This window comes from Eucalyptus grandis, chromosome 3 (assembly GCF_016545825.1).
Source record: "Eucalyptus grandis isolate ANBG69807.140 chromosome 3, ASM1654582v1, whole genome shotgun sequence".
Taxonomy (NCBI): Eukaryota; Viridiplantae; Streptophyta; class Magnoliopsida; order Myrtales; family Myrtaceae; genus Eucalyptus; species Eucalyptus grandis.
This window is the reverse complement of record NC_052614.1, coordinates 29048224-29075440: the sequence shown is the minus strand read 5'-3', so window position 1 is coordinate 29075440 and position 27217 is coordinate 29048224. Positions and strand designations below refer to the sequence as shown.

General features: G+C 37.9%; 1 protein-coding gene across 1 annotated transcript; it reads left to right on the top strand.

Moving 5' to 3' along the window:
* The first annotated feature begins 602 nt into the window (after positions 1-602).
* LOC120291791 (disease resistance protein RPV1-like) lies at positions 603-23155 on the top strand. Its single transcript, XM_039309524.1, has 5 exons — positions 603-799; positions 11863-12172; positions 12261-12391; positions 12804-13270; positions 22779-23155. Exons 1-5 carry the CDS (start codon positions 603-605, stop codon positions 23153-23155), a joined length of 1482 nt encoding a protein of 493 aa, XP_039165458.1.
* The last annotated feature ends 4062 nt before the right edge of the window (positions 23156-27217 follow it).

The window sequence follows — 27217 nt, the reverse complement described above, 5'->3', positions numbered from 1 at the left end:
TATAAGTTTTTCCTAGATCTACTAAATCCCTAGGAAGAAGGCCTATATATGTCACCTTAATCATAAATGCTCCTTTACACAACCATGGCAGACCTTGTGGTCCAAACAGTGCTACTAATCGACAATCGCTCTCTCTAGGGCATTAAACATCGGTTTAATTTCTTCCACGACAGGCTTTATAGCTATACTTCATATAAATTAGTCTAATACATATCGTCATTTAACAAACTAGTAAAAGAGTGTAGGAAGAATAACTATTAACACATAAATTTAATGTATTTATTTAGAACTTAATCGCATAGAAATTTATGTATTAATTTTTAACCCCCAAACAAAAAATAATTTTCATTAAAATGCATTACATATAGACATCAGGAATATTTTCATTACTAGTATATAAAAAAATTTAAATTAACAATTAAATTGATTTTTTAAAATAAATTATATCTAAAAAAAGGAGTGGGGCCGGATCAGGGCTGGGTTTGTCTAGCCCCCTTTTTCCTTTTTATTTTTCCTTCCCCTCGCTTGGCCAGCCCATCCTCTTTTTTTCCTCTTCTCTGGCCCGGCCTCTCCCTTCGTCTCTTCTTCCCTTCCTCTCCGCCATGGACGCTAGCGAGAAAGGAGGGAGGACGCGGGGTACAGACAGAGAGGACGGGGCGTACTGGGGGACAAGGACAGGGAGGGCGAGCGTCGCGCAAGACACTCGGTCGGGGACGCTGGCCTTGAAGAGAGAGGGAGAAGGTTGGCTGAAACGGCCCCGGGGGGCGGGGCGGCTTGGGGTTCTCTGGGAGAAACCAGAGTAAGAGAGAGAGCGAGCCGTGAGTGAGGGGGAGCGAGAACTAGAGAGGAAAGAGTGAGGCCGCGCGGGTGTTTTCCAGTAGTTGCCCTTTTTTTCTTTTATTTTTCCGATTTGCGTCAATTCCTCGAGGAACCCGGCTCGGAGGAGTGCGAGGCGAACGGACGTGGTCCGATCTATCGAGCTCCCCCCGGGCCCCCACCATTCGCTGCCGCCGAGCCGAGTAGAGGGCGCCACCAACGGCCCCCGTTTGCCAGGTTTTGTCCACTGTTTCTGCTCATCGGACCGGGCCTCGTCGGGGTCCGGTTTGCGCTAGTCCCAACCCCCATCTATGTTGTGCTATGCTGCATTTTCATCTCTGCCTGTCGATTGCTAAGCGTCTTGGGGCGGGTTGAATCCTGGTTGACTCAATAGCCTCCCTTCATTCGATGCCCGTCATGTGTTCATGAAAATGCCCGAGCCGAGCTTGGGTAGATTTTCCGTGATTTTGGTTTGTTCTAAGCGTTTGTCGGTCCTTTGACATGCTTGTGGACTCTCATTGTCATCCGTGGAGTCGTGCGCTGCTTCTTTTCCGTGTCATGTGTGTATCGCGGCGGACGGTGATGAGAATGGGGGCTAATTGTGGCCAACAGGCGGTGTGGCGGTGTCAGCTCAAAACGGCCAACAGAGCCGGGCTGGTGGACGAGGCCAGCGGACAGTCCTCTTGATTGAGCGAAGGCCAGAGATGAGACGGCTCATGGCCATTTGTCTCTGTTTGGATGGAGAGAGAGCAACCGAGAGGGTGAAGTGGGAGGCGTCGGCACCTTGAAGGATGGGTAGTAGGTTGGGCTTAATTTGGTTTAGTGGGTTTAGGCCCGTTTCCGTTTTCATGGGTTTAAAAAAAGTCCATTGGTTTTGGGCTCAACTAGGATTTGTTAAGTTCGGGCCTGATTTGCTTTAGTCTGGCTTAGGGTGCATTTGTTTAAAAAAAAAAAAAACTCAATAATTAAGGAAAATATTTTCTTGGAAAATACTTTAGAGGATATGATTAGTTTTCCTTTATTTGGTATATATTATTGAAAATATTTTTTGATGTTTGGACCTCGTTAGAAAATGCTTTCTCTCAAATAAAAAAATCAAATTTTTAAATAAATATTTAAATTTTCTTTTTTCCTTCTCTCCCCACCAGCCTCTCCACCTCACCCCTAGCCCCTTCCTCCTGTCCACCATCATCACCGCAATCTTCGACGACCTCGCCTCCCTCTATGGTGAATTCATCCACCAAAGCTCAGCTGAGCCTCTGGGTTGGTCTAGATTCTTGACCCAACTTGGACTGTTAGGTTCCCAGTCAAACCCACATCTAAACCGGAGTTCCTTGTTTAAAATTAAATACAAAATAAAAAATATTAGAAAAAATTTAGAAAATTTATAATAAATTTTAAAAATTCGAGAAATCCCAAAAATTCTAAAATTTCAAAAAAAAAAAAAAGTAGAATTCCTCATAAAAAGCTTAAGAATAGTCTTTTTGGGTAGTCTTCTCTGAAATTGTGGGAAAGTCATTGATGAAAAAATCGTGTTAAAAAATTGTACAAACTCTTAGAATTTTACCATAAGTCTCTTTTGTTCTTAGAGATGAATGCTCTTGATTACGCATTTTCAATATGATGATTATGATTTTGCATTTATTTATTTCTTATCACTAGATGCTTGTTTTTCTTGCAATTTATTGAAATGCTTCATTGGTTGTTGATTGTTATTTTAATGATTATCCACCTACTTAATAACCGCACACATTTGTGGATAGGTCCAAAATCAATTCAATTGTCTGACAATTTTTTTTAAAAAATGAATTAGGTATCAAAGAGCACTATTTGATTAATTAATGTAACCAAATCCCCGACCCTAGATTATCTAGTTGCATAGGAAGTGAGGCACACTCCTATGCTTCACTTAGTTTTTATGTGGCTCCAATAGACTAGTGACTACTCTTTATTAGAAAATTCTCCTAGCATCAAATTTGAGTTAACAAATATCCAAACATTGTGCGAGGTATGGGTTGGGGAGAGCCCACGCCTAATTAAGGGCCATAGGCCCATCTTTTAGGCAACGTCTCTAAACCTATTATCATTTCTCCTTCGGATGGAAATGGTAGGCCGCAACAATAATATTAAAAAAAAATGTCAAAATTTCACAAAAGCTTGTGATCTAGTCTACCACATGTTAGCAAGTTCTCCGCCAAATAACTAATTAGAGGAGAATAATTGGCACAAACTTTGAGAGTTCATCAAATTTAGTAAGGGCCTATTTGGTAATCAGCTAAATAATAACTATTTCTGTTTTTTTAATTGCTAGAAAAAATAACATAAATCCATTTGGTAATTTTTTTGTTTCTGAGAGCAAATTTATTCCTGGAAATATATTTAGAGCAAAATCAAGAAGTTAAAAAAAAAAGAAAAAAAGAAAAAAAGTTGCTTCTTTGCTCTTAGAACAATTCTAGAATCAAGCTTCTTCTTCTTCTTTCCTCTTTTCTTTTCTTCTTCTTCTTCTTCCTCTAGCCGGCTGCCAGTCTCCAACAAGGCCAAGCCATGGCCATGTAGGCCTAAGCCTCGCCATGGCTAGGTGATGATTAATCTTGCCCAGATTTGGCGAGGTCGAGCTCTCGCAGCCATGGCGAGGCTTGATCTTAACTAGTCGGGCGATGCCAACCTCGCAATGGTGGGTGAGGTCAAGCCTCGTCGGTGGTTGGGCGAGCTTGGCCTCTCCCAACCACAGCAAGACTCGGGCCAACGAGGCTATGGTCGAGGTTGACAATTGGCTAGAGGAAGAAAAAAAAAGGCAAAAAACAAAAAAAAGAAGAGAAAAATGTGATAAAATCATTTAAAAACTAAAAGAAATCCTAAGTCATAACAAATTTAAGAGTTGTACCAAATGCATTTCTATCCCAGAAATATAAATTTTGTGCAATTATTAAATGCCGTTGAATGCTCCAAAATTCGTCCAGGAAACAAATTCAGAAAAAATTATTTCTTAACAAATATTTTTTCCGAGAACAGAATGGTTACCAAACACACCCTAAGTTAGTCGGTATCAGCTTCATGCACATTTTGTCCCACCCTCTCGCGTGTCAAAATTTTTCAGTTTAGTGGCGGGGCAATGTCCAGGCCAGTTGTCGACCTGTATCTTTTATGATTTGGATTTAATTTTCATGAAGGAACTCATTATATCGCATTGGATTAATTGTGCTAGCTTTATGTTGCGTTCATTTCTCTTCGCTGCAGTTTTCCTATTCTAATATTGATAATATTCCGACATTTTGAACTCACATCATTAATAAGGCAATCACGAGGCACGACCATCGAAACTCATATATTTCATGTTTTCCAGATTTCCCTCTAGAAAAACACGTAATCGCAATGATTAATAAGTAAATTTTAATAGAAGAAGATAAACCCGCTTATCACTTATCTATATACGTATTAAGATCCATAACACAGACCTTATATAACGTCATAGGAGTGGGTTTTGATAGGCATGCGACGATGGAGATACCGTTTCTCATCCGAACATCACTTTCTTCATTTTCAATTGTACCGTCTCTTAGTGTTTTAGGAGACGTCAAGTAAAGTCCTTTCTATCAAGCATATTTTAACAGCCTCTCTGCTATAAATGGCCATTAGAATACCAGACTACACTAACCATCCCCCCACATTGTCACCAAATTGAGGAGAAAAGTATTAGAAAAGTTTTAAACTTATTGTATTGGTATTAATTTAGTGTTAAACTTTTTAATTGTGCTAACTTAGTCCTAAACCTTTTCACATAAAGCTAATTCAGTTGTTCCAGCTAATTTTGGTTGGATATTGCTAAGTGGAAGCCGGCTGACCTACATGCTATAGCCAGCACTAGCGTTGATATTTTTAAAAATATTTTAGTAATATTCGATTTTTCTTTTCTTTTTTTTTCCTTTCCTTTATTCCTTTTTTTTCCCATCTTTTTTTCTTCCTCCTCTTTCCGATGGGCAACAAGGACTGGCCTTGCCAAGGCGAGGGTGAGGCTAGCCGTTGCCTGGGGGAGGGCAACCTCACTAGGCGTCGCCTAGGCAAGGGTAGACCTTACCAGATTTGGCGAGGCCGACCTGGGCATTTCTGCTTTTCTGTTCTTGTAGATTGGAGCATGAATCGCTGCAATCATGTCTTTCAAATGCAAAACAGGATGACTTTCCTTTTTGTTAGCCTCATTCGAAGGAAGAATCAGTGTTCGATCGAAGTGGGAGATAGTGGTGGGATACTAACGAAGCTCCTCGCACGTCTCTTCAATTTCACATGGAATGGAGCTCCAATCCGCGAGAATAGAGCTTCAGCAATTGGAATGACATTAGATAGCGTTCATTATTGGAGCGACAGAAATCAAAGATCAAACGAAAGAAATTGTAGTTCCGAGAGCTGCACGTCGTAGAAGAAGATATGACAGCTAATTGAGGCTTGGTTACTATGAAGGTCGAGCTCATGGACAATGAAAAACCAAGGGACTTGGGGCGAGGCTCGGTTACAGTAAAGCTTTGAAGTCCAGATCTCCCGCCATTCATTCTCCCGACTTCAACTTCACAAGCCCAGAAACATCAAGCTTTCAACCTACTCCGTCTCGAGAGTCAAATCTAGCAAAGCCGGCCCCCGCCTAGGCTAGGGCGGCCTTGCGAGCTCGCTTGTGGTGGTGAGGGCCACCGGGAAGAGGAGGAAAGAAAAAAAAAAAAAGAGAGAAAAATTCAAAAATTATTAAAATATTATTATGTAGGCCAGTTGGCATCCACATTACTAATATCACGCCAAAATTAGTTAGAAATATTGAATTGACACTAGGTTAGAAGGTTTAGGATAAATTGACACAATTAAAAGATTTAACACTAAATTAATATCAATATCATAGGTTTATGAATTTTCTGATACTTTTTCTCCAAATTGAGATATAAAAAGTCCAATAGGATTTGATCTCATTACCGTACTTATACTATCATGCATCATCTCATATTATATAACAGCCTTTTCTTTTTTTTTTCTTTTTTCTTTTTCGTTTATTCGAGTAGTATTAGCCCATATTCATTGGAAAACTTTTACAATAAGTATTTGATAACTATAAAAGACAGGGCCATGCTTTTTTCAACCTTCTTTGGCTTAAACACTCTCCTTTTTTTTTGGACATATTATCTCTTGTGTGACCCATCACTTCTCGTACAATTCTACAAAAATGATCTTTTTTATATTATTTGGTCAACTCTTTTTATTTTATTTTTTTCATTGCGGATCTCACTTTCCTTCTTCTTCTTTTCTAGGCTGACGTCTTAGTTCTCTGCTATTGCAAATGGTCTTTGGCCTTCATTGTTGTCAAAGACAATAGATTACCTAAATTCCCCTTGAGATCAGCAACCAAATTAAGCATATCCGGCATCATTAATTCCAACAAGTCAATTAATGAGAAGCAACCACAACATCCCAAAATTGATGATGAAGAACTTATGGAAACAATAGTAAGAAATTGAACTTACAGGGAGCAAAAGTCTATAGGATACAAATATGCTACAGACTATAAAGTAACTGCCCAATTAATTTACAAACAATGTTGCGATGCATGCTACGCTCCAAATGCATTGAAACACAAGATCAAGCATTTTACCAAGAAAAATAAAAGGGAAAATAAACAAGCTTTCGTCAGAACCATACCTCCGATAGTGAAGAGGAGGGTGCGGATTGTTGAAGTATGCAGTTCTTTTGGGGACTGCAAATGCAAGAGAGACTTGTGGCTGAAGAAGAAAGAGTGAGAGGCATCACAAGAAGAGAATGGCCTGCTATAGAGAAAATATAGAGACAATTTGCAAGAGCGGAAAACTGAGATGTCAAAGATGTGGAAAGAAAGAAGAAGGAAAGCGGGTCTTGTAGGAAAAAAGAAGGAAGAAAAAAACAAATAAGAGTGGAACAAATAACTAAAAAAAGATCACTAAATTGTACCATAAGTGGTGGGACCCACAAGAGATAATATAATCAAAACACAAAAAAGGAAAGTGTTTAAGCCAAATGAGGAGTGCAAAAAGCGCGACTCAAAAAACAAATTCTCTAACTTAGAATTTACTGTCCATATGGTACCTTAAATGGATGATGACTGACCAACCAATCCCACTCTCCTCCATATTTTGAGACTACTCAGACTTGACTTCTTCTAAATTATGTCAAATTGTGGGGCTTAGGCCATTTCTTAATTCTTCCACCATGTCTCTGCCATTTCTCTCAATCAACGCCACCACACAATGGAAATGGAATCCGACCCTCACTTTCTCACCTGACCATCGCTTGTTGCTGTTTTACACGGAGTTCTTGCAACTTCCTTGAAATGCATATAGACCGCGTTTCCCATTGTCCAAGTCTTGTGAAATCCCCTTAAAATGCGGTGTGATTTTGCATGTCGTGATTTGCTTTCGGAGTTTTAGCAAGTGCAACTAAGATGAAAAGAGGAAGGAGCTGTTTATTCTCTTTTCTTATACTTAGACTTTATATGACACTGTACAAGTGATCTTTTTATGAGATTTCTATTTCCAAACACTTACATTCCAACAAAAATAACTGTATGCATAAAAAACCCTATGATCTACAAGGTAAATGCATTAAAAAATGACAAATTTGAGCAGATGGTGCTGTTATTGTTGATGGCAAACTTGCTTTGGGTAAAAATGTATTGGTAAATTATTTGTTGTTGACATATAAATTTTGACAACTAAATTAGTTGTTAATTGCATAAAAGAATTTATGAATCCCTAACAAAAGATCAATAATTGCATTTTGCATATCAGGCTCAGGCTATGTTTGTTTCATGGATATTTGAAAAATATTTTCCAAAAAAAAAAAAAAATCGTTTGTGTTACTTAAAATAATTAATTAATGAAAAATGCCTTTGTTGTCAATGACAGTATATGTCTAAGCAATTTTGTAGACGATAAAAATATTTTTCATTCATTCATTTTTGTCAGTGATTCAAATAATATTTTTTGAAAAATATGTTCCAAATCATTTATTTCCACAAAATAAATGCATCGTTAATTTCATTTTTTTCATACATTATTCAAATTTTGGCCAAGCCCATAGTATGTGGCCGAAATTTATAAATGGAAGATGTGCCAAGGTGGAATAATTAAATTGATTAGAGTAAATTTAGGGGAGAAAGACAATATCTTTATAAAACAATTTCATAGAACATTGCAAGATTGTCTTCGCAACCATGCCATGGCAAGATTGAAGAAAAGAAGAAAAATTATCATAGTCTTGCACATTGCAGGAAACAAAAAATAATGAAATTAAACTCCATTTATTTCACAAAAAATGAATAATTTAAAAATTTTATTCAAAAATAGTTACTTATATCATTTACAAAAATGAATTAATAATTTTTTTTATCATTCACATAACTGTTAAGTTATAAATAATTATTAATAATGAAAATATTTTTGATTGATCAATTATTTTAAGTGATATGAGTGAAGATTTTTATAAAAATATTTTAAAAATTATTTATTTTTGTGAAACAAACGAAATCTTAAAAAAAAGAGGAAAAGATCAGACCCGACCTAGCTAGGATTGCTCGGTCAACGATCGAAGAATATCCGAAGCAGATTCTTGGAGCTTTACGTGAGGTTTGAGAGGGAAAGGAAAATTGAGAGTAATATATATTTATTTTAAAACAAGAAAGGTGAGATTAATGGTTCACACGAAAAAAAGAGAGAAAGACACTATAAAAATAGCCTTGGGACCGCCGCTACCGCACAACCCTATAAGACACACGAGAAAGTATTCAGTGGTTAGTTCTCACCACGTCATAGGCTGATATGGCATATACTTTTGTACCGATGGCCGGTAAAATATCGACACGCGTCCAGCACTTGCAGAGTAAATAAAACAAAATCAAAATTGAACTTCTGTGATTTCTCTCTCATCTTCCTCCTCCGTCCACCGCCACCTCCTTCGTTCGGTCACCGGTGGAGTTGCCGGCGCCGCGTCAAGCCAACCACTCATGCTCGTCGAACGAGCCGTCGCTCGCGGCATTTCATCCAAAGAGCACCGCCCCTTCCATAGTATGAAACATTCTCTGTTTTTCATCTTTTTTGTAGAATAAAGCTTGCTCAGTGGGGGAAGAGAGAGAACCATTCCTTGAGCTTGAGAGTGACACCCATGGCCAACATAATCAGCCGAAGCGACATACGAGGTCGAAGCAGAGAGTGCGTTTTCCCATCTGAGTCTCGCTCGGGTCACCGATACGTAGTTGGAGCCTTCATTTTATGCATCGGGATTGGGGACTATAAATATAAAATTTGAGGGAGCGTGAAAGTGGATCGATGTTGGGTTGAGTTTGGATCGAGAGAGGAGGGTGAATCTGAGATGAGATGGTGAAGATCTGGAGGAACTCGTTGATCTTCCATCTCCGGGACGAGCTCCGAGATCTGAGGCCATGGCTTGTCGATGGAAGGCCATGAGTGACGACGGTGCTCGTGAACGGAAGGTCTCGAGGGATGACGGCGGTGACAAGCGGTAGTGGTCCGGAAAGGAGGTGGCGGCAAATAGTGACGCGCCGGTGACGCAGCATCGGCGACTCCGCCGGCGCGGTGACTGAACGAAGGAGACGACAGTAGACGGAGCAGGAAGATGGGAGAGAAAAAACAGAAGTTAAATTTTGATTGTTTTTTTTACCTGCCAGTCATGGACACGAGCGATTTTTGATTGGCTTTCAGTACAAAATATATGCCACGTCAGCTGACGGGATGAGAACTAACCACTGAATACTTTATAAGACACGCAACAATTAGAGAGGACGGCCCACAATTTGAGAGACAAAAAAGAAAAAGAAAAAAAATACTGTAAAAAGAAACAATTTGATTGTCTTTGTTCAGCCGGTTTGTTTAATTCTTGGTGTCGTTACTGCTTTCGTTCCGGCGGTCTGGTTTGCTTTCTCTTCGAAATTCTCGAGACCTTGTTGCCGGCTTGCCCATCGCCACCACCCCTCACCAGTCACCGCGCTCGCAGCCGGCTTGCCCATCGTCGCGCCTCTACCTCGCTTGTTGGCACGCTTCGTTTCGCTCAGCACGTCCCGGTCCTGCTGCAGCCGCGACAGCAGCTTTGCCAACTTATTCTAACGCCACGGCAGCAGTCCCAGGCGATTTCCGGTGACTCCAGGCGGCATCCCGGCTCCACTTGACGCCACCGCTTGCTGTTTTGTTTCCTCTGCTACGTTTGATTTCCTTTCGCAGGTTGGCCAGAGCAGACTAGCATTCATCGAATCCACACTGTAGCCGCCAAGCAGAGTCCGACCAACAAGCCTTCACCGTTGCATCGTTTGTTCTAGCGAACCTGTCTGCAATTTGCTGTGTCCTTGCTGGATCGCCATCGTTGCTGCTTTGGTCCTGACGTTCCTCCTCAACGGTCGCCGTAAACCCCGTCGCAAGCCCTATTCTTGGAAACACATACTTCAAATTAGGTAATTTCTGAACCAATTCGATTTAATTATTCGTTGCCTAGTTTTCAATTATTGATTATTTGATTTGATATTATTTGATACTAATTTCGATTCGTTTGAGATTTTTAGGCATCTCCATGTTAGGAAATTTCCCTATTTTGAACCGTGCGTACGGTTGATAATTTGATATATAGGCATCAAGATCCCATTAGGGATTGCATAAAAAAATTTGAAAAAAAATTGATAATGATTTTAATTTTAATTTTCCTTTTACGTAAGTTTTAATTCAATAAAAAATGACATAAACAAATCATCCAATATAAATGAATATAAGTTAACAAAGTCTCATAATCTTATATTCTCCCACTCTTTCTTAAGAAATGCATATCTAATTAAAATTAAAAAGCACCTAAAATAGCCACCAATCCAACTTGTTCAGATTTATTTTTCTTGTTGCTTTGGACTTATTATAGTACAATAAAGTAACTCCAAAAAAGAAAAAGCATCACATGGTTCATGACTATGACTATAAAGATCAGGCCACTCAAAGCATCCTAGAATAGTCGGTTTGCATCCGTCGAGGAGCAATTTTTGTTTCTTCTTTTTTTTTTTTTTTTGGGAGGGGGGCATAATCTAACTTATTTCCCCTTTTTTATATTAGAAATTTTAATGTTGACTTGATATGGTGGTGGATTTCAAGCTTTACGCTCTCACAAGCAAAAAAAAAAAAAAAAAAAAATGAAATCTAGTTTCTAGCTTGCATCGGTAAATTGTTATGTTTTACAATTTGTTTAGTTTAATCTTTATTTCCGACACAATTATACATTTATTTTCCTTGAAATATATAAAATTGTGAAAATTGATAAGTAATTTACATAAAATTTTCTTAAATTTTAAACATTTTAAATCTCAACAAGAAAATAAAAAAAAATTTCTTTCTAAAAAGCACAAACAAATAAATCCTAAGAAAAACATAGCTGACTCCAATCAATAGGATTACCTCCTAGAGTTACTATTATATTATGTGTCATTTGTGAAACCCAAATATTTTGTTAGTGGTTGAACCACATAATTATTAAGTTCCATCTCCTCCTGTCCCTAAACATTAATTAGATGTATTACTTACCATAAATTAGGAAAAAAATTAATCATCAGATTTGATTTAATATAACGTTTTTTTTAGAGCAATACACTAACGTCAACTTGCCTTCCTCGTTTTCGGTTTACTTAGACTCTGACTTGACCCTGGTGAGCCATGGAAATCGGAAAACAGAAACTCAATTTCACAGTCTCAAACTAATATAAACTTGCTGGAGTTGCATTTTCCTGCATCCTGAGACGTGCGACTCCACGTGTGTAAATTTACATGTCTCGGACATTTCCTTTGATTCTCGGCCCATCCACTAGTCAACTGGTGGGGCTTAGGCCATTTCTTAATCCTTCAATCATATCTCTGCACTCTGCTAAAAAAAAAATCATATAATTTCTCTCTATCAATGCCGCAACACGATGGAATTGGAAACTGAGCCTGGCTTACCTACTTGACCATTGCTCGTTAGCCCCTGTTAAAGCATTTCCAATCTTTTGTGATTTGCTTTCAGAATTTTAGCAAACGCGGCTAAGATGAAAAGAAAAATGAGCTATTCTCCAGAAATTGGATCCACTAGCCACGGCACATTAGGAGCTTTGTTCGATGTGTTCTTAAGCTTTCGAGGACCAGATACTCGCACTAATTTCACAGATACCCTCTATTATGCCCTGTTAGATAAGGGTATCCGTGTTTTCATAGACAAAAAGGGGATTGACGTTGGTGAAGAGATCGGACCTGAGATTTTCCATGCTATCGATGACTCGAAAATCTGCATTCCCATCTTCTCCAAAGGCTATGCCTCCAAAAGAGGTGGTGCCTGCGTGAGCTAGAACACATGATGTAGCGTAGGAAAACCAATGAACTGGAGATTTTGCCCGTTTTTATGATGTGGAACCCTCCGATGTGAAGCTTGAAACTAGAGTATATAGGGACGCATTGACTCAGCATAAAAAAGAATGTGGGGTTGAGACTGTGCAAGGCTGGGAGGAGGCACTCAAGGAAGTTACTAAAATCAAGGGATGGGACGCCAAGAACAAAGGGTATGTTAACTCACTCAACTCCATCTTCCCTTTTCTTTCCATTTCGTTTGCTTAAATGTGGATTATTATTTGAAGAGCACAATTTTTTCCCTTTTCTTTCCATTTCGTTTGCTTGAATGCGGATTATTATTTGAAGAGCACAATTTTTACCTAATTCTGGACCAAAAATTGTGATGAATATCGCATGGAATTCTACACTCCATTGTATCAAGACTGTAGGATTACCTGCTCGACATAGTCATCATAATCTATGGTCCTAGATTGATCAGAATAAGAGAATCATGTATTTATTCTTTTGTTCGCTGGGTCCAACATCAATTTCGTAACTTCATGTTGTTGTTTGATCTTGCAAGTGTATGAGTTTGCCACCAATCATATAATTCACTTGATAATGTTTTATGTCTTGACACAGCTACGGAGAACTTGCACATTTGATTGATCGGAAAGTGTCGGTTAAGCTTAAGGTGTCTTCTGTTTATATATCTGATGAATTAGTTGGAACGGATGAATCAGTGAATGAAATAGTAGATATGTTGAATATCGAATCTAAGGACGTAAGGATCATCGGAATTTGGGGGATGGGTGGAATAGGCAAGACAACTCTTGCCAAGGTTGTTTACAGCAAGCTGTCTACTAACTTTGAGAGTCACAGCTTCATTTCAGATATCCGAGAAGCATCAAAAGGTTTTGGTCTGTTAAATGTGCAGAGACAATTAATCTCTAATATCATTGGTGACGTAGGAGTTGAACTTTCTAGCATTGATCATGGGATGAATATGATCAAAGATCAATTTTGCAGAACGAAAGTTCTTATTTTCCTTGATGATGTAGATCATGCGAGCCAACTCATGGCATTGGCAGCAAAGAAAGAATGGTTTGGTATGGGAAGTAGAATAGTGGTTACAACAAGAAACAAAAGTGTTTTATGTAAATTCCAAAGTCAATTTGAACATTGTTTGATTTATGAAGCTAAGGAACTTAACAATCTCGCAGCTCTTCGACTTTTTAGCAAGCGTGCTTTTAGAAGTGACTCTCCTCCAAATGCATTCTTGAGTCTATCTACGGAAGTTATTACAAAAACCGGAGGACTTGCTTTAGCTATTGAAGTGATTGGCTCATTTTTATGTGGAAAAACAAAGGAAACAGTGTGGCAAGATACATTGGAAAAGATGGATCATTTACTCCATGAGGATGTGAAGGAGAAGTTAATGTTGAGTTACGAGAAGTTAGATCATCCACAAAAACAAATATTTCTTGATATTGCTTGTTTTCTATCAGGAAAAAATAAGAGCTATGCAACTTACATGTGGGATGATTGTGGATTTTTTTCCAGAAGAGGGGATTGATGTTCTACTTTTAATATCCTTAGTGAAAATTGTAGAAGAGAATACACTATGGATGCATGATCAACTTAAGGACTTAGGTAAGAGCATTGTCCACCAAGAATATTACAAAGACCCAAGAAAGGGTTCTCGGGTGTGGGAGCTAGGTGGTCCTAATATTGTCCAGAATAGAAAGGTACAAGTTTAAGTGCACCCTCAACTACTTTTTTCATTGGAAAAATCTTCCTTGGACTGTTTCCCTTTAGTTCAAGCTCTATTTGGAACTCCTCACATTGAACCGACTCTTTCCTCAATTTAGGGAATCGAAACTTTGGCGTCTTTTGTATCCCATATAGAAAGCGCTCGCGGGTGTGGGAGCTATGTGGTCCTGATATTGTCCAAAATAGAAACGTACAAGTTTAAGTGTACCCTTGACTATTTTTTTCATGGGAAAAATTTTCCTTGGACCGTTTCCTTTTATTTCAGGCTCTATTTGGAACTCCTCACATTGAACCGACTCTTACCTCAATTTAGGGAATCAAAACTATTGCAATGTATTGTATCCCATATAAGGTGCCTATCCAAGACTCTATCTTGACATCAGAAGACTTAAACGAAGTGCCAAATATTAGATTTCTCACAATGTCGGGTTTGACCTTCTCTGGAGATTTTGGGAATCTCTTTTTAGAATTGAGATGGCTTACTTGGAATGGTTGTCCAAAAGAAATGCAGGCAACCAACTTTTCCACAAAAAATCTAGTCATCCTTGACTTGTCATGGAGCTTCATCGATGAACATTGGGGCGGTTGGACTCAACTCTGAGAGTGCTAGTATGAACAAAATAAAGGAGTTAGGGAAGAGAATAAGAACACAAGATTTATAGTGGTTCGGCTTAATCCAAGCCTACGTCCACTCTCCCACGATAACAACCTTCTTGGCTGGATTCCACTATGCAATCAACAAGAGATTACAACTTCGAGTGCAAACACTTAGTAGTAGATCACACTATCTCACTAAGTCACTCTTTCGGTATTTCTCTCACGATTACAAACGTTTAAGCTCTCAAGAGACAAGTATATGATCGAAAGTCGCTCAGACTTTGGAATTATAAATTCTACGCTCCGTCTCCTACTTGCTCATCGGTCCATGATCTCCTTAAATACTCATCCACTTCCAAACTACCCGTTGGACAGTATCCGGGAGAATCGTCTTCCAATATACCCATTGGACAGCTCTGTATCTAGAAGATTTAGTAGCCGTTGAGTGATAAAGGTAAAATCTCAAATTGATTCCGATCGCCCATACAAACGAAATCTTGGTTTCCATAAGTAAAGCTTCTTCGTATAGAAAGCTCTTGTCTTCAAGATCCAATCGTCAATCAATTAGATTGAACCAATCAAATCAATCTTGATGTGGAATCCAAACCAGATCACTAGCCATTATATGATTGGGCTTGAGTTACGATTCATTGAATCTGGATGTACTATCTGATAGCCATAGACTTTACAATATGAGTCTGTAGACTTTACAATCTGGGTCTGAACATATCTGCTTCTGAACAGATTTAGCTTTAAGGTCTCGTGCCAGGTTCGGCTTCAGCATAGAGTCTCGTCTTCTGGTTCGGTTTCAGCATAGAATCTGTCTTCCGGTTCGGTATTCACGTTCGGCCCGGAATTAGTCGAGTGAGCAGACTTTTGATGTAGAAATCAGACTTTGACACTAAAGTCCTGCGTCTTCGAGACTTTGACACGGCAGTCTTCAAACTTTGACATAGAAGTCCGGAAATCTTCGAATATACTTTGGGCATATGTTACGTTAGGTCTTAAGCGTCTTCGACTTTCATAATATCCTTTACATGTTCTATCATCTGCATGGTCTATTACTCAACCATCAAACATGTTAGTAGCCTTTGATTTATTTTGTCATCTTCAAAACATCATAAGGGATTTCCTTAACAAACTCAAGGTATGTGTGTGTAATTAATTTGGAATAACTTGTTATAATATCATCCAGTCACACCAACTCTTTTGTTGCACGAGTTGTCGATTATCATCCTTGATCTCTTTTTTATTACTATTTTTATTGAAGTCTATTTGCTTAATTCATAGAATGAATCTTGGTCATGAAGAAGGCTTTAAGACCCCCAACCCCTTGGTCCATAGGTTTGAAACTTAATCGTTGTGTTTTCACTAGAAGTACATCAAATGAAACAATTACTTCACATTTATGTCATCGATGTGATTGAAGAGATAATGCTACTTGTATATCCCTGTTGAAGATACTTTGGTCAATGGAAAGACTATTACCCTTGACCACTTTTATTCATTCATTCAATACTGTGTTCATACATATTTTGTTGTGTCAATGGAGAGAATTTAACTTGGGTAGTTTTTTCAAGATTGCATTTTCCATTTTTACTTAATCAAATAATTAACTTACTAAAAAAAAAGAAAAGGATGTTATGATTTAGTTGTTAGTCATTAATCTGCATTGCATTTTATAGTTTTACATTAATAATAGTTTATTGCTATTTTGTCATTTATGGCAATTCTTCTTCTGATGACCTTCTTCAATTCAAATTGATCATAGCTGCCTGATTTAAGGGAATTGTAATGTGTACATTTTATGTTACTAGAATTGCATTTTTGGGTTGCATTATAAATAAAGGGAATGACTTGATTTTTTTTTTCGGTCCTACTCTACTCCTACTCTAACCCTCACTCTCAGACTTTTGCTCTACCTCCTTGCAGAGCGTCGGAGTTGAAACCCACTTTTGAAACTAAATCATTCCCACCCCAACCCTCTTGAGAAGGTGGGGATTCAAATCCCCCACCTCCCCCTTCCATATTGGAAAGGTGGCCACTAGGGCAAATTCCATTGGTTAAGGAAATGATTTGATTAGATATTCATACATATTTCGTGTTTTTGTAATTTGTATGATTGTTAGATCATCTAATGGAATAAATGTCATAGCTTAATATCTATTGACTTACATTACTTTTTAAACAACAATTTATAAACATTCACGTTGTTTTGAGTTCCTTAATCATGCAACTAGTTGTCATGAGTAATAAATGTTTATATTTAAATGAAATATAATTAGTGACTATCTATACTATACAAGGATGCGATGCTGAAGAAAAGCCAAACAATAGAGAGAAATTAGCAAAATAATAAAAATTGGTGAGTAAAATTGAACATGCAAACTAATTTGTTTAGAACATCAATACTATTAAATAAATATTATACTCTTAGAAGGTTATGTGAAAGCTAAAGCGGCCCTTATTTTAATAATAAAAACTAAAAAAACAGTCAAGTGCAAATATAATTAGTCAATAGTCAGAAAATATGTAAGATATATCTTCTAAATTGAAATTTAGAAGATATATTTACATAGGAAAAGCCATGAAGTTTAGTGTCATAAGTATAAGTGGTGGGGACAAAGTCGGTAATTCGATGATGAAGCTGGAGAGGGATGTCACAATTTATAGGAGAAGTTTTGGCTATATTTTGTCTTTTTATTATTTGATACGGAGAGTAATTTGAGAATAAATCTTTCTTTTTTCAATTTATTGTTGGGGACAATATTGGAAGAAATAAAATAAAATAAAATAAAAGTGTGAAAGAGTGGTTTTAGCTTAAGTTAGGAATGCATATATAGAGTATTTATGAGGTTACTTTAGTGGAATGCTTCTTTAGTCAATAAATTTGCTTATGTCCCGCAAAACTTCTATTAATTAAACTCATTGGATATACACAATCATTTGATAGGTGGCTACAAAATTGAAGGTCCTTAATTTGTTAGGTTGTCACATGTTGAAGGAAATTCCTGACCTCTCTGCATTTTTATCCTTAGAAATATTAATTCTAGGGTGGTGTAGAGTGCTTACGAAACTTCCCAACTCGATTGGAATGCTGAAATGTTTAATTGAGTTGGATGTCTCATACACAAGCATCATAGAGTTGCCAAATACCATTGTCAATCTAAAGAGCTTGAAAGTGTTGAAGATGAATCGAAGTTACATGCAAAAGTTACCCGAGGCTATTGGGATGATGGAGAATCTTGAGGAAATTTATGGAGAGCACTGCGAGCAGCTAAAGATGATTCTTAGTGATATTGTGAGACTACCATTCTTGAAGACTTTGAAATTAACAGGAACTCGTGCGGAGAATGTACCAAAGCTTCCAAAGAGTTTGGTAAGTCTATGTTTGTGCTCAAGTGCCGTAGAAAAAGTTCCGGAGATCTTAAACCCGGAGAACCTTCCGACTTTAAGAAATCTGGAATTATGTTTCGGCGAAGATGATGATGAAACCTTTGTCTACTATAAATCAGAGCGCCACCCTTTTTACAGCTCATTGCGTATGAAACTTTTGAGTAATACCGGCGTAAGCTCATTTGGGGGTTGCCTTCATTGTACTGGAGAACTTGAACTCAACCAGTGCAAAAACCTACGTCAGATTCAACAGCTTCCCTCAAGTTTGAGGAAACTCAAAATTAGTGATTGCAATCTTTCTGGAGTTGTTGACCTTTCCAACTTGGAGAATTTGTTGGAGTTACGTCTAACCGATAATTGGATTTGTGCTATTCAAGGGCTTTTTTTTTTTGTCAGTCTATTCAAGGGCTTGAAAGACTGAAGAATCTACAACTCTTCAAGCTTTGGATGTGTCGCTTCCTTCGGACATTGCCCAACTTATCTAACTTAAAAAATCTCAAGGACTTTGAATTAATGGATTGTCCGAGACTAGTTGAGATAGAAGGTCTCAACAGATTAGAATCACTAGAAAGGCTTGATATCCTATTCTGCGGATCCCTGCAAAGCCTCCCTGATCTATCCCGCTTGAAGAAGCTGAAGATGAGTTGGTGGTGAGAAAAACCAGTAGCTCATGAGATGATCTCCCACTACACTTGAAAAGGCTTGAAGATCAGTAAATCCTGAAATTTGAGACTTGGAGGAATTTGTCATCAAGAATCAAAATGTCAGTAGATCAATTTACAATGATTGTCCGCGCTTGATTTTTAATGGAAATTTCAAGCAAAATCGGCCATTAGGTAGTTTTTTATTTTATTTGATCAAAAGTAAGAAAAAAACGAAACCAAATCAGAATACACAAATAAAAAAATAAGTTATAAAATAATGGGTCAATTCGGTCCCTGTCCAAATTGCAGAGGCCACAAGAAAAGCCTAGTCCAATTCTCCTTCAGGCCAAGTCATTTCTCACAGGGTTTTTCTAAAAGTTTGGCTCTGACACGGTGGGTTCTGATCGCCAAATTTTTTATTTGACGTCTTTTAGCTTATTCCAATGGCTGTCGCTAATGCCGTTGGCCATTTCACCGTCGCACTGAGTTTGTCCTGTTCGACTCTGTCTTCAGATCCAAGAATCTGAAAAGAATCTAATTTGTGTTCGATTCTCCACTACCAGCTCCGATCTTCACCGACAAAACATCCGGAAGTTCCTTGACGGATTTGATTCCCAGTTAGATTCACTTCACCGATAAGGTAAAGTGCACACGCTATGTTTCCTTCAAAATAGAGACCTTGAATTCGCGAATTTGATTATATTAGAACTGAACTTTGTTGGAGGCTACTCAAATGATTGCATACGTGTTTCGAGTTTTATATGGTGCTTCTGGTGTTATTGTTCTTGTTTTTGGTACAAGATCCGTCGTTGACATTGGAACGGCCTTTGCATTTTTTTTCTTTTATCAGAAATCTTAATGCCAATCAAGTGAACGTTCTTCTTTCATATTCTCCTTTTTCATCCTATCAAATGCAGATTTGAGTTCCAATATTAACAGAACACAAAAAATTGAGGGGTTTACTTGAATTAAGACCGAACGAAGGTCCAACCATTTTAATCAGCCAAGATCATCTTTACCAACCTATCTATATCTACCTTTATTATATTTTTTTGAAGATTTCATAAGCCATACTTCAAATTTGACATACGGCAACACATTTTTTTTTTTTTTTGGAGTTAAGATTGAGTATTATATAACTCTAATAGTTTAGAGAAGTCTGAGCACTGCAAGTACCATGATTTAAAAAGTTGACCATAAATAAAGATACACTACTATTACTTAGTGTTCAACTTATGAGAGAATGTGTCTTACAGCGGGAATAAAGAGTTATCTAGTTCTTAGTCTAATAGAAATGTAACAATTTCATTTGCATGCCATATATAGTCAATATTAATAAATGTTTAAAAGTATGCGTTTCTTTTTTGTTAAATTAATTCTGTCTAACCGCAATATGTGCTGCAGCATGTGTTGATGTTGGCATTACAAGAGGGCAAGTCAATTAATAAAGCTTGAATAGTTCAGATACTTGGATTAACTTTTGTTATCATCAAAATACTTAAGGTATTATCCTACAATTGTGATCTAGCTTCGCCGGCCGCCAAGAATGTTCTCGCGTCACAACTTCCATCCAAATACATGCCAGAGCACATGGTCCCTGTTGTTTGGCACAAATCACCCATCACTAGAAAGTCAAACGTTAGGAACCACAGCCTCATCCAATACTCGACGCACCTGCATAAGAAATGTCATAAATGATCCGATTGTCCGATCCAGTTTCATGCAACAACGACCTGCCTCACCTCGATTTATGTGCCTTTGTGCCACTAGCCAGTCTCTCATTTGACCATGGTTAGAGCCGCTGTGTTAGTGCTACCTTAGCTCCACATAATGCCACGTCCGTGGCTAGTCCAAAAATCCACTCCGTCAATGAAACGTGCTAATCAGCGGACTAAACCGGCCGGAGGCATTCATGGACCTACTTGAATCCTATTCAGACCGTTACTCTTTCGGTTTAGTCCAATAATATATTTTGGCCTTTAGATTTTGAGGTTAGTTTTGTGTGTTATTTCTTTTTAGAATTGACATTTCCTTGGATTTATCTCGGCAGCCTTGTATTCGTGTTTGCACTTGGGAAAATGGGGGGATTCAGAAAAATTTTATTAGTGAGAAAACCTAATAGAAAATAAAAAGTGAATGCAATGTATTGATTCAAATATTAAATATAGTAGTTCTGTGCTTAAAATAGGATGATGAGTAAAATTTTAATAGATTTTTCTTATAGTTTGCACTTAAATCTTCATAAGTTATGTACATTTAACGTAAGGATTAGAAATTATTAAAAGAACAGTTGATTCTAGATTTCCAAGAAAGGTAATGGAAACACAAAAATGAATGAGAAAGATTAAGATCGTTTGTTGTTACTTTGATTACTGATCTTTAACTTTTTCTTTTTTTTTTGTTGAGGGCTGGGAAAGAAGTGTTACTCTTTTCTACTCCACGCGGTAGCAACCATGGAGATTATATTTCGAGCATCCTTCTTGGAATGCTCCACGTGGGCTCTAAGAAATTAGTTATCAATTTATATTTATTTTTTAAAAAATACTAACTTCTCTTATCATTGATTAAAAATCTCTTAAGAGTTAATAAATTTAAGGCATAATGAAGAAAGGTAAGGTAAATGAAAATTGGTAAAAGAAGAAGAAGAAGAAAAATTGGTAATTAATAAATAAACTTGGTAAGTAATTCAAACAAGAGTTGACAACCCAAAGTTGTTGATAACTTAAACAGAAAAAAGTTAGCAAGTCACTGTAAGTAAAGATGGCTATTTAAAAAAAAAAAAATTGTGGTAATTCTAAGGCATTGCTAAGAAATGCAAATAAAAGTTTGTAAACAATAAGAAAAGTTAGAAATTAAGAACCAAATAAATTGTCAATAAGTAAATTAAATAAGAGTTGATAACTCAATACTAAGTAGTAATATTATGGGAGACAAGTTGGTGAATCACGTTAACTAATATAATTGGTAAATATAAAGAGAATTAGTAAACCAAATAAAATTTGGTAACGCAGAACTAATTGGTAACTTTATGTAACAAAAATTGATAAATTACTTGAATTTAGGTTGATAATTCATATAGTAGTTGCTCTGCGGATCACTACATTAGAGATACCTAGGCGGTGAGGTAGAACCTCGGTTACGATGGTGTCAATCGACATAAGATTGGGTGGTGAGATACATTGACCACTCAATCGGCAACCTTATTTCAATTCTCTTGCTTGGGCTTGGGCTTGGGCTTGGACTTGGGCTTTGAATTTAGGTTAACAATTCTCTTCAGGTTTTGGAAATATATCAAACGGGCTTGGGCTTCAGTGATAAGAACAACCACCTCCCAGCTCGCTTGATCTGCGCCTCTGCATATCTCCTGCACCAGATCAGACTGTTCTATTTCCAACTCTTAACTTCAGTTCGGCTTTTGCTTCAGATTCAACAATGGGTAGGTCTTCTGCTTGTAACGCCGAGGCCACTCTCCCCAATCGAGCAAAGCCATCGATCAAGAAGCCATAGCCGTCACGGTGATGTACGCGAGCAATGACTTCTTTCCCTGTGTCTCATGCAACCATCACCAGAGCCAGGTCGATGAGTTGCCTGGGGGGTTTGGACTTTGAGCTCTGAATACGAGGATGTTTCATGCTTTCCAGATTTGCCATAGCAACAGCAGAGCAAGGAGCTCGAAAGTGACTGAGGTATGGATGAATTTTGCGAGCCACACTTCGGTTCTGGTCACACCTCGATTATCGACCATACTGGAGTTTAGTTTACTTCCTTCAAATTATGTCAACTTGTGGGGCTTAGACCATTTCTTAATCCTTCAATTATATCTTTGCCACTTCTCTGGATCGATGCCACAACACAATGGGAATGGAAGTGGGAACCGAGCCTCACATTCCTACCTGACCATCGCTTGTCGATCCCCGTTCCAAATGGAGTTCTTCCAACTTCCTTGAATTGCATAACACCATGTTTTCCATCATCCAAGTCTTGTAAAATTGCTTTAAAATGTGGTATGGTTTTACGTGATTTTTTTATGAGAAAAGCATGTCAAATCTTTTGTGATTTGCTTTCAAAACTTTAGCAGATGCAACTAAGATGGAAAGGAAATGGAGCTCTTCTTCGGAAACTAGATCCACAAGCCATGGCTAATCGGGAGCTGAGTTTGATGTGTTCTTAAGTTTTCGAGGATCTGAAACTTGCGCTGACTTCACAGATTCCCTCTATGATGCCTTGCTAAATAAGGGTATCCGTGTTTTCTTAGACAAGAAAGGAATCGACGTTGGTGAAGAGATCAGCCTAAAGATTTTCCAGGCCACTGATGACTCTAGAATCTGCATTTCCATCTTCTCCAGAGGCTATGCCTCCGGTAGCTCGTGTTTACGTGAGCTGGGACACATGATGGAGTGTAGGAAAATCAACGAACTAGACGTTATACCAATATTTTATGATGTGGATCCTTTCGATGTGAAGCTTGAAAGTGAAGTATATAGGGATGCATTAACTCTGGATGAAGAAAAATGGGGGTCGATATTGTGTAGCATTGTACCAAGGTGCTTGAGGAAGTTACTGCAATCAAGGTGTTGGGAATAACGGATCCCCGAAAACCGGATTCGACACTAAATTGAACCCCTAAAGCAATGCGGAAGACGAAGCCCGGGAAAAAACACGTATCACCGATCGTAAAGCACACCACGGATTCGAGCGTACCTTGTTAGCCACAGATTAGACACCAATGTCGAAGATCGAGGAAGAAATTCTGATCCGATGATGTCAATTCACCTTGGAAGGGGAGAAGACAGTGGCCTTGTGCTTACTATTCTTTTTGGAGGGAGAGAGAGCGTTGGAGAGGACGTACGTACGTTATGCGCCAAAAGGTGCGTCCTCTCTCTCTCTCTCTCTCATCCCTTTTATACATTCCCTTTTCAACGGGCCCTTATCCTGTGGGCCGGCCTTTTAGGCCCATCATGGGCGGACGGGCCAACTTAGGCCCATCACTATAAATAAAACCATCATCTCCCACTCGCACATGGTGGGCTCAACAGAGATTCTCTTTACCTCTCTTCAACATTCATACCGGTGAATAATCCGTGCGAAAGATACTTTGAGAGCTCGTTGCCATACATCTGTTAGGAATATATAGCAGCTCATAATGGGCATCACACTCCGAGTAGATTTAGTATGCAGCACCCAAGATCGATTGATCACATTTATATCTCTCTTGATCTCTTTTAAACAATGATATATATATATATATATATATATATATATATCGTATTCACAATTATGATTATCACAAAGACAGTCATAATTGGTTAACCGGTGAATACAAAAATTACAATGTGATTCTCCAAATTCGATCTTCCTCTTCCCTTCAAACTCTCAATTTTAGTTCATCTTGCTTTTCTAGAAATGCCCCATTAGATCGAATCAACTCATGACCATTGGCAATATCTTAAGATAGCAAACACTAAATAGAAATCTTGAGAATAAGTAAGAGCCTTGAGGGGACTAAAAAATTGAGTAACTCTTTTTCTCAAGAGTCTCACACGACATAAAAGTTGAGATCAAACTTTTGCCACTCTTATTGGTCGTTTCATGCAGACGTAGTATGAAATACGTATTACGGTATTAACTCATTTCCCATTGAGCGTATGTCTACACCTTTCAATACCGTACAGATGATAGTTCAGACATACCCAATGTCTAACTTGAGTTCACGTATCTACTCATTCACAAAATTCATCAGAACTCACATCTGGCATCATAGACAGATAAAGTAAAATATGTGGGGTATTTTACTTTCGGACATAGTAAGTATTATATCCTCATCTTAACACCCAGTTAAGGCGACATACATATTTTAAGCTTGAGCTCTCAATTATCACCTAGATAATAAGCTTAAAAACAGTCTCATATCTATTTATCACACAGTAAATAGAGGCGATTACCCGTGTGAGTGGGCTAATCTTATATCTCGTCATCGACATACTTTCTCAACTTAAAATAATACACTAAGCATTAAGATGCATAAAGATCAAACAAAGATACATATGCATTAATGATGAAAAAACACAAATTCATCAAATGTGAACACTTCAAGGAAATTACAATCCAGTACATCAGACTCTACGCAATCCTAGAGATTTCATATGGCCACAAAACACATCTCTAGGTATTGGCTTTGTCATAGGATCTGCTACCATTCTATGCGTAGATATGTACTGTAAGTTCGCATCATTTCATGCAACAATATCTTTGACAAAATTATACTTGGTATCTATATGTTTGGTCTTGCCATGATATTTTGGATCTTTGGTGTACGCTTTTGCTGCTTAGCTATCACAGTTAACCAACAATGAATCTGCAGCACTTCAAATAACACCTAAATGATCCAATAATCTCTTAAGCCAAACATCTTCTTTTATTGCTGCTGATAATGCCACGAACTCAGCTTCTATCGTGGACAAAGCTATACACTTTTGTTTCTTACTGCTCCAACATATGGTGCCATTATTCGGTAAGAAAACAAACCCAGAGGTAGATTTCCTTTCATTTAAATCTCCTCTCCAATCAAAGATCGAGAATAGCTTTTGAGTTGCGGATCCTTTCCATAATAACTCAACGTATAATCAGCAGTCCCCTTTAGATACCTTAGTATTCATTTAACGGCTTTCTAACGTGCTTGACCTGGATTGGATTGGTATCTCTCACCATTCAACTGCAAAACATATGTCGGGTCTTATACACATCATAGCGTACATCAAGCTCCCAACAGCACTAGCATAAGGAACATATTTCGTTTGTTCCTTCTCTTGTGGAGTCCTTGGACACAGTCTATGGCTCAATCCATCACCTTTTGCAATAAGAGTGTCTATGGGTTTACAATCCCATATCCTTCAATTCAAAGTTGGAAGACAACCAACTCTTGACATTATTAACAAGCTCCATATTGCTTCCGGCAATTAGTATATCATCAACATATAATGATATGATCACAAATTGATCATTGGATCTTTTGATATATATACAATGATCCTCATCTATCATTGTAAAAATCATATGCCATTATGGTATTATGAAATCGTATATACCATTATCTTGACGACTGCTTAAGGCCATATATCGACCTCAAAAGTCGATATACCTTTTTTTTTCTTGGCCTTTCACTATGAAACCAGCAGGTTGTTCCATATATGTTCCTTCCTCTAAATCTCCATTGAGGAAAGCAGTCTTTACATCCATTTGATGTAACTCAAGATCCATACTAAACACTATTACCAGAATTATGCGAATCAAGGTAAATCTCACTACATGAGAAAATGTATCTTCATAATCAATTCATTCCTGTTGATTATACCCCTTCGCCACAAGGCGAGCCTTATGCTTTTCTATCGAGCCATCAGCCTTTCGCTTTATTTTGAGAACCCATTTGTTCCCAATAGCTCTGCGTCCTTTTTGGAAGATCAACCAGTTCTCAGACTTGGTTTGATTTCATTGATTCTATCTCCTCTTTCATTGCATAAATCCATTTTTCCTTATTAGGGCAATTTAGAGCCTCATTAATATTTCTTGGCTCATCCTCATCTTGTGGAGCAATTATAAAAGTGGCGACTTGTTCGCCGTATGGGAGATAGTACACTTAGCACATCATTCCCAATTATGCTCCCACTCGGATTAGATAATGACGATATCATCTTATCATGTGGTTGTAATTGAGAATGAGTTGAATTCAATTCATCACTTCTCATATTACTCCCACTTGGACGAACTCCACTAATATCATTATCTTGATCTAAGGTTTCAAATAGGAAGTAATCTTCTCTTATTTCGCCCCTCTTGGGAAATTCATCCACTAAGGATGTGACATCTCGTGATTCAAATTTAGTCATACTCCCACTTTCCTACTCACATATGAACACGTACCTTTTCGAGTATTCGGAGTATCTCATTAAAATACTCTTCTTTCCTTTGGGACACAATTTCCCAAACTTGTGAGAGGTCTCATGAGTATAGGCAGCACATACCCATGGCTTAAGAAAACTTAAGTCCGGTTTTCTACCTGTCCATAACTCATATGGAGTGGAACTAACTGATTTGGAAGGCACCCGGTTAAGTATATAGGCAACAGTTAACTACACTTCACTCCAAAAAGTGATATGTAAGTTAGCATGCGCCATAATGGGCCTAACCATTTCCAGTAGGGTTCTGTTTCTTCTCTCTGCAACACCATTTTGTTGAAGAGTATATGGAATAGACAACTGTATTTCTATTCCTTTTCATCACATTATTTTCTAAACTCATCAGATAAATATTCTCGACCTCGATCGGATCTCAATACTTTTATTTTCTTGTCTAATTGATTTTCTTCCAAGTTCATAAACCTTTTGAAACAACTTATGCTTCAGATTTATGAGAAATCAAATAGACACATTCGAATCGAGTATAATCATTTATTAAAAGTGATGAAGTAAACAGTCCCATGCCTTCCTCTCACATTCATTGAACCATAGACATCATAATGGATTAAATGCAGATGAAATTCAACTCTTTTATCTTTTCCAAATGGTTTCCTTGTCGTTTTCCCTACTAGGTAATGCTCACATCTGGGCAAATCGACTTTTTCAATGTTGCCCAACAAGCCCTTTTTTGGCT

What these genes read in the sequence shown, in the direction of transcription:
- LOC120291791 (XM_039309524.1), top strand. Translation starts at nt 603, where the DNA reads ATGGACGCTAGCGAGAAAGGAGGGAGGACGCGGGGTACAGACAGAGAG. An exon ending in CCAAAAGAGGTGGTGCCTGC is followed by an intron (nt 12,173 to 12,260) that starts GTGAGCTAGAAC and finishes TCCGATGTGAAG; the next exon opens with CTTGAAACTAGAGTATATAG. An exon ending in AGCAAAGAAAGAATGGTTTG is followed by an intron (nt 13,271 to 22,778) that starts GTATGGGAAGTA and finishes CTGACTTCACAG; the next exon opens with ATTCCCTCTATGATGCCTTG.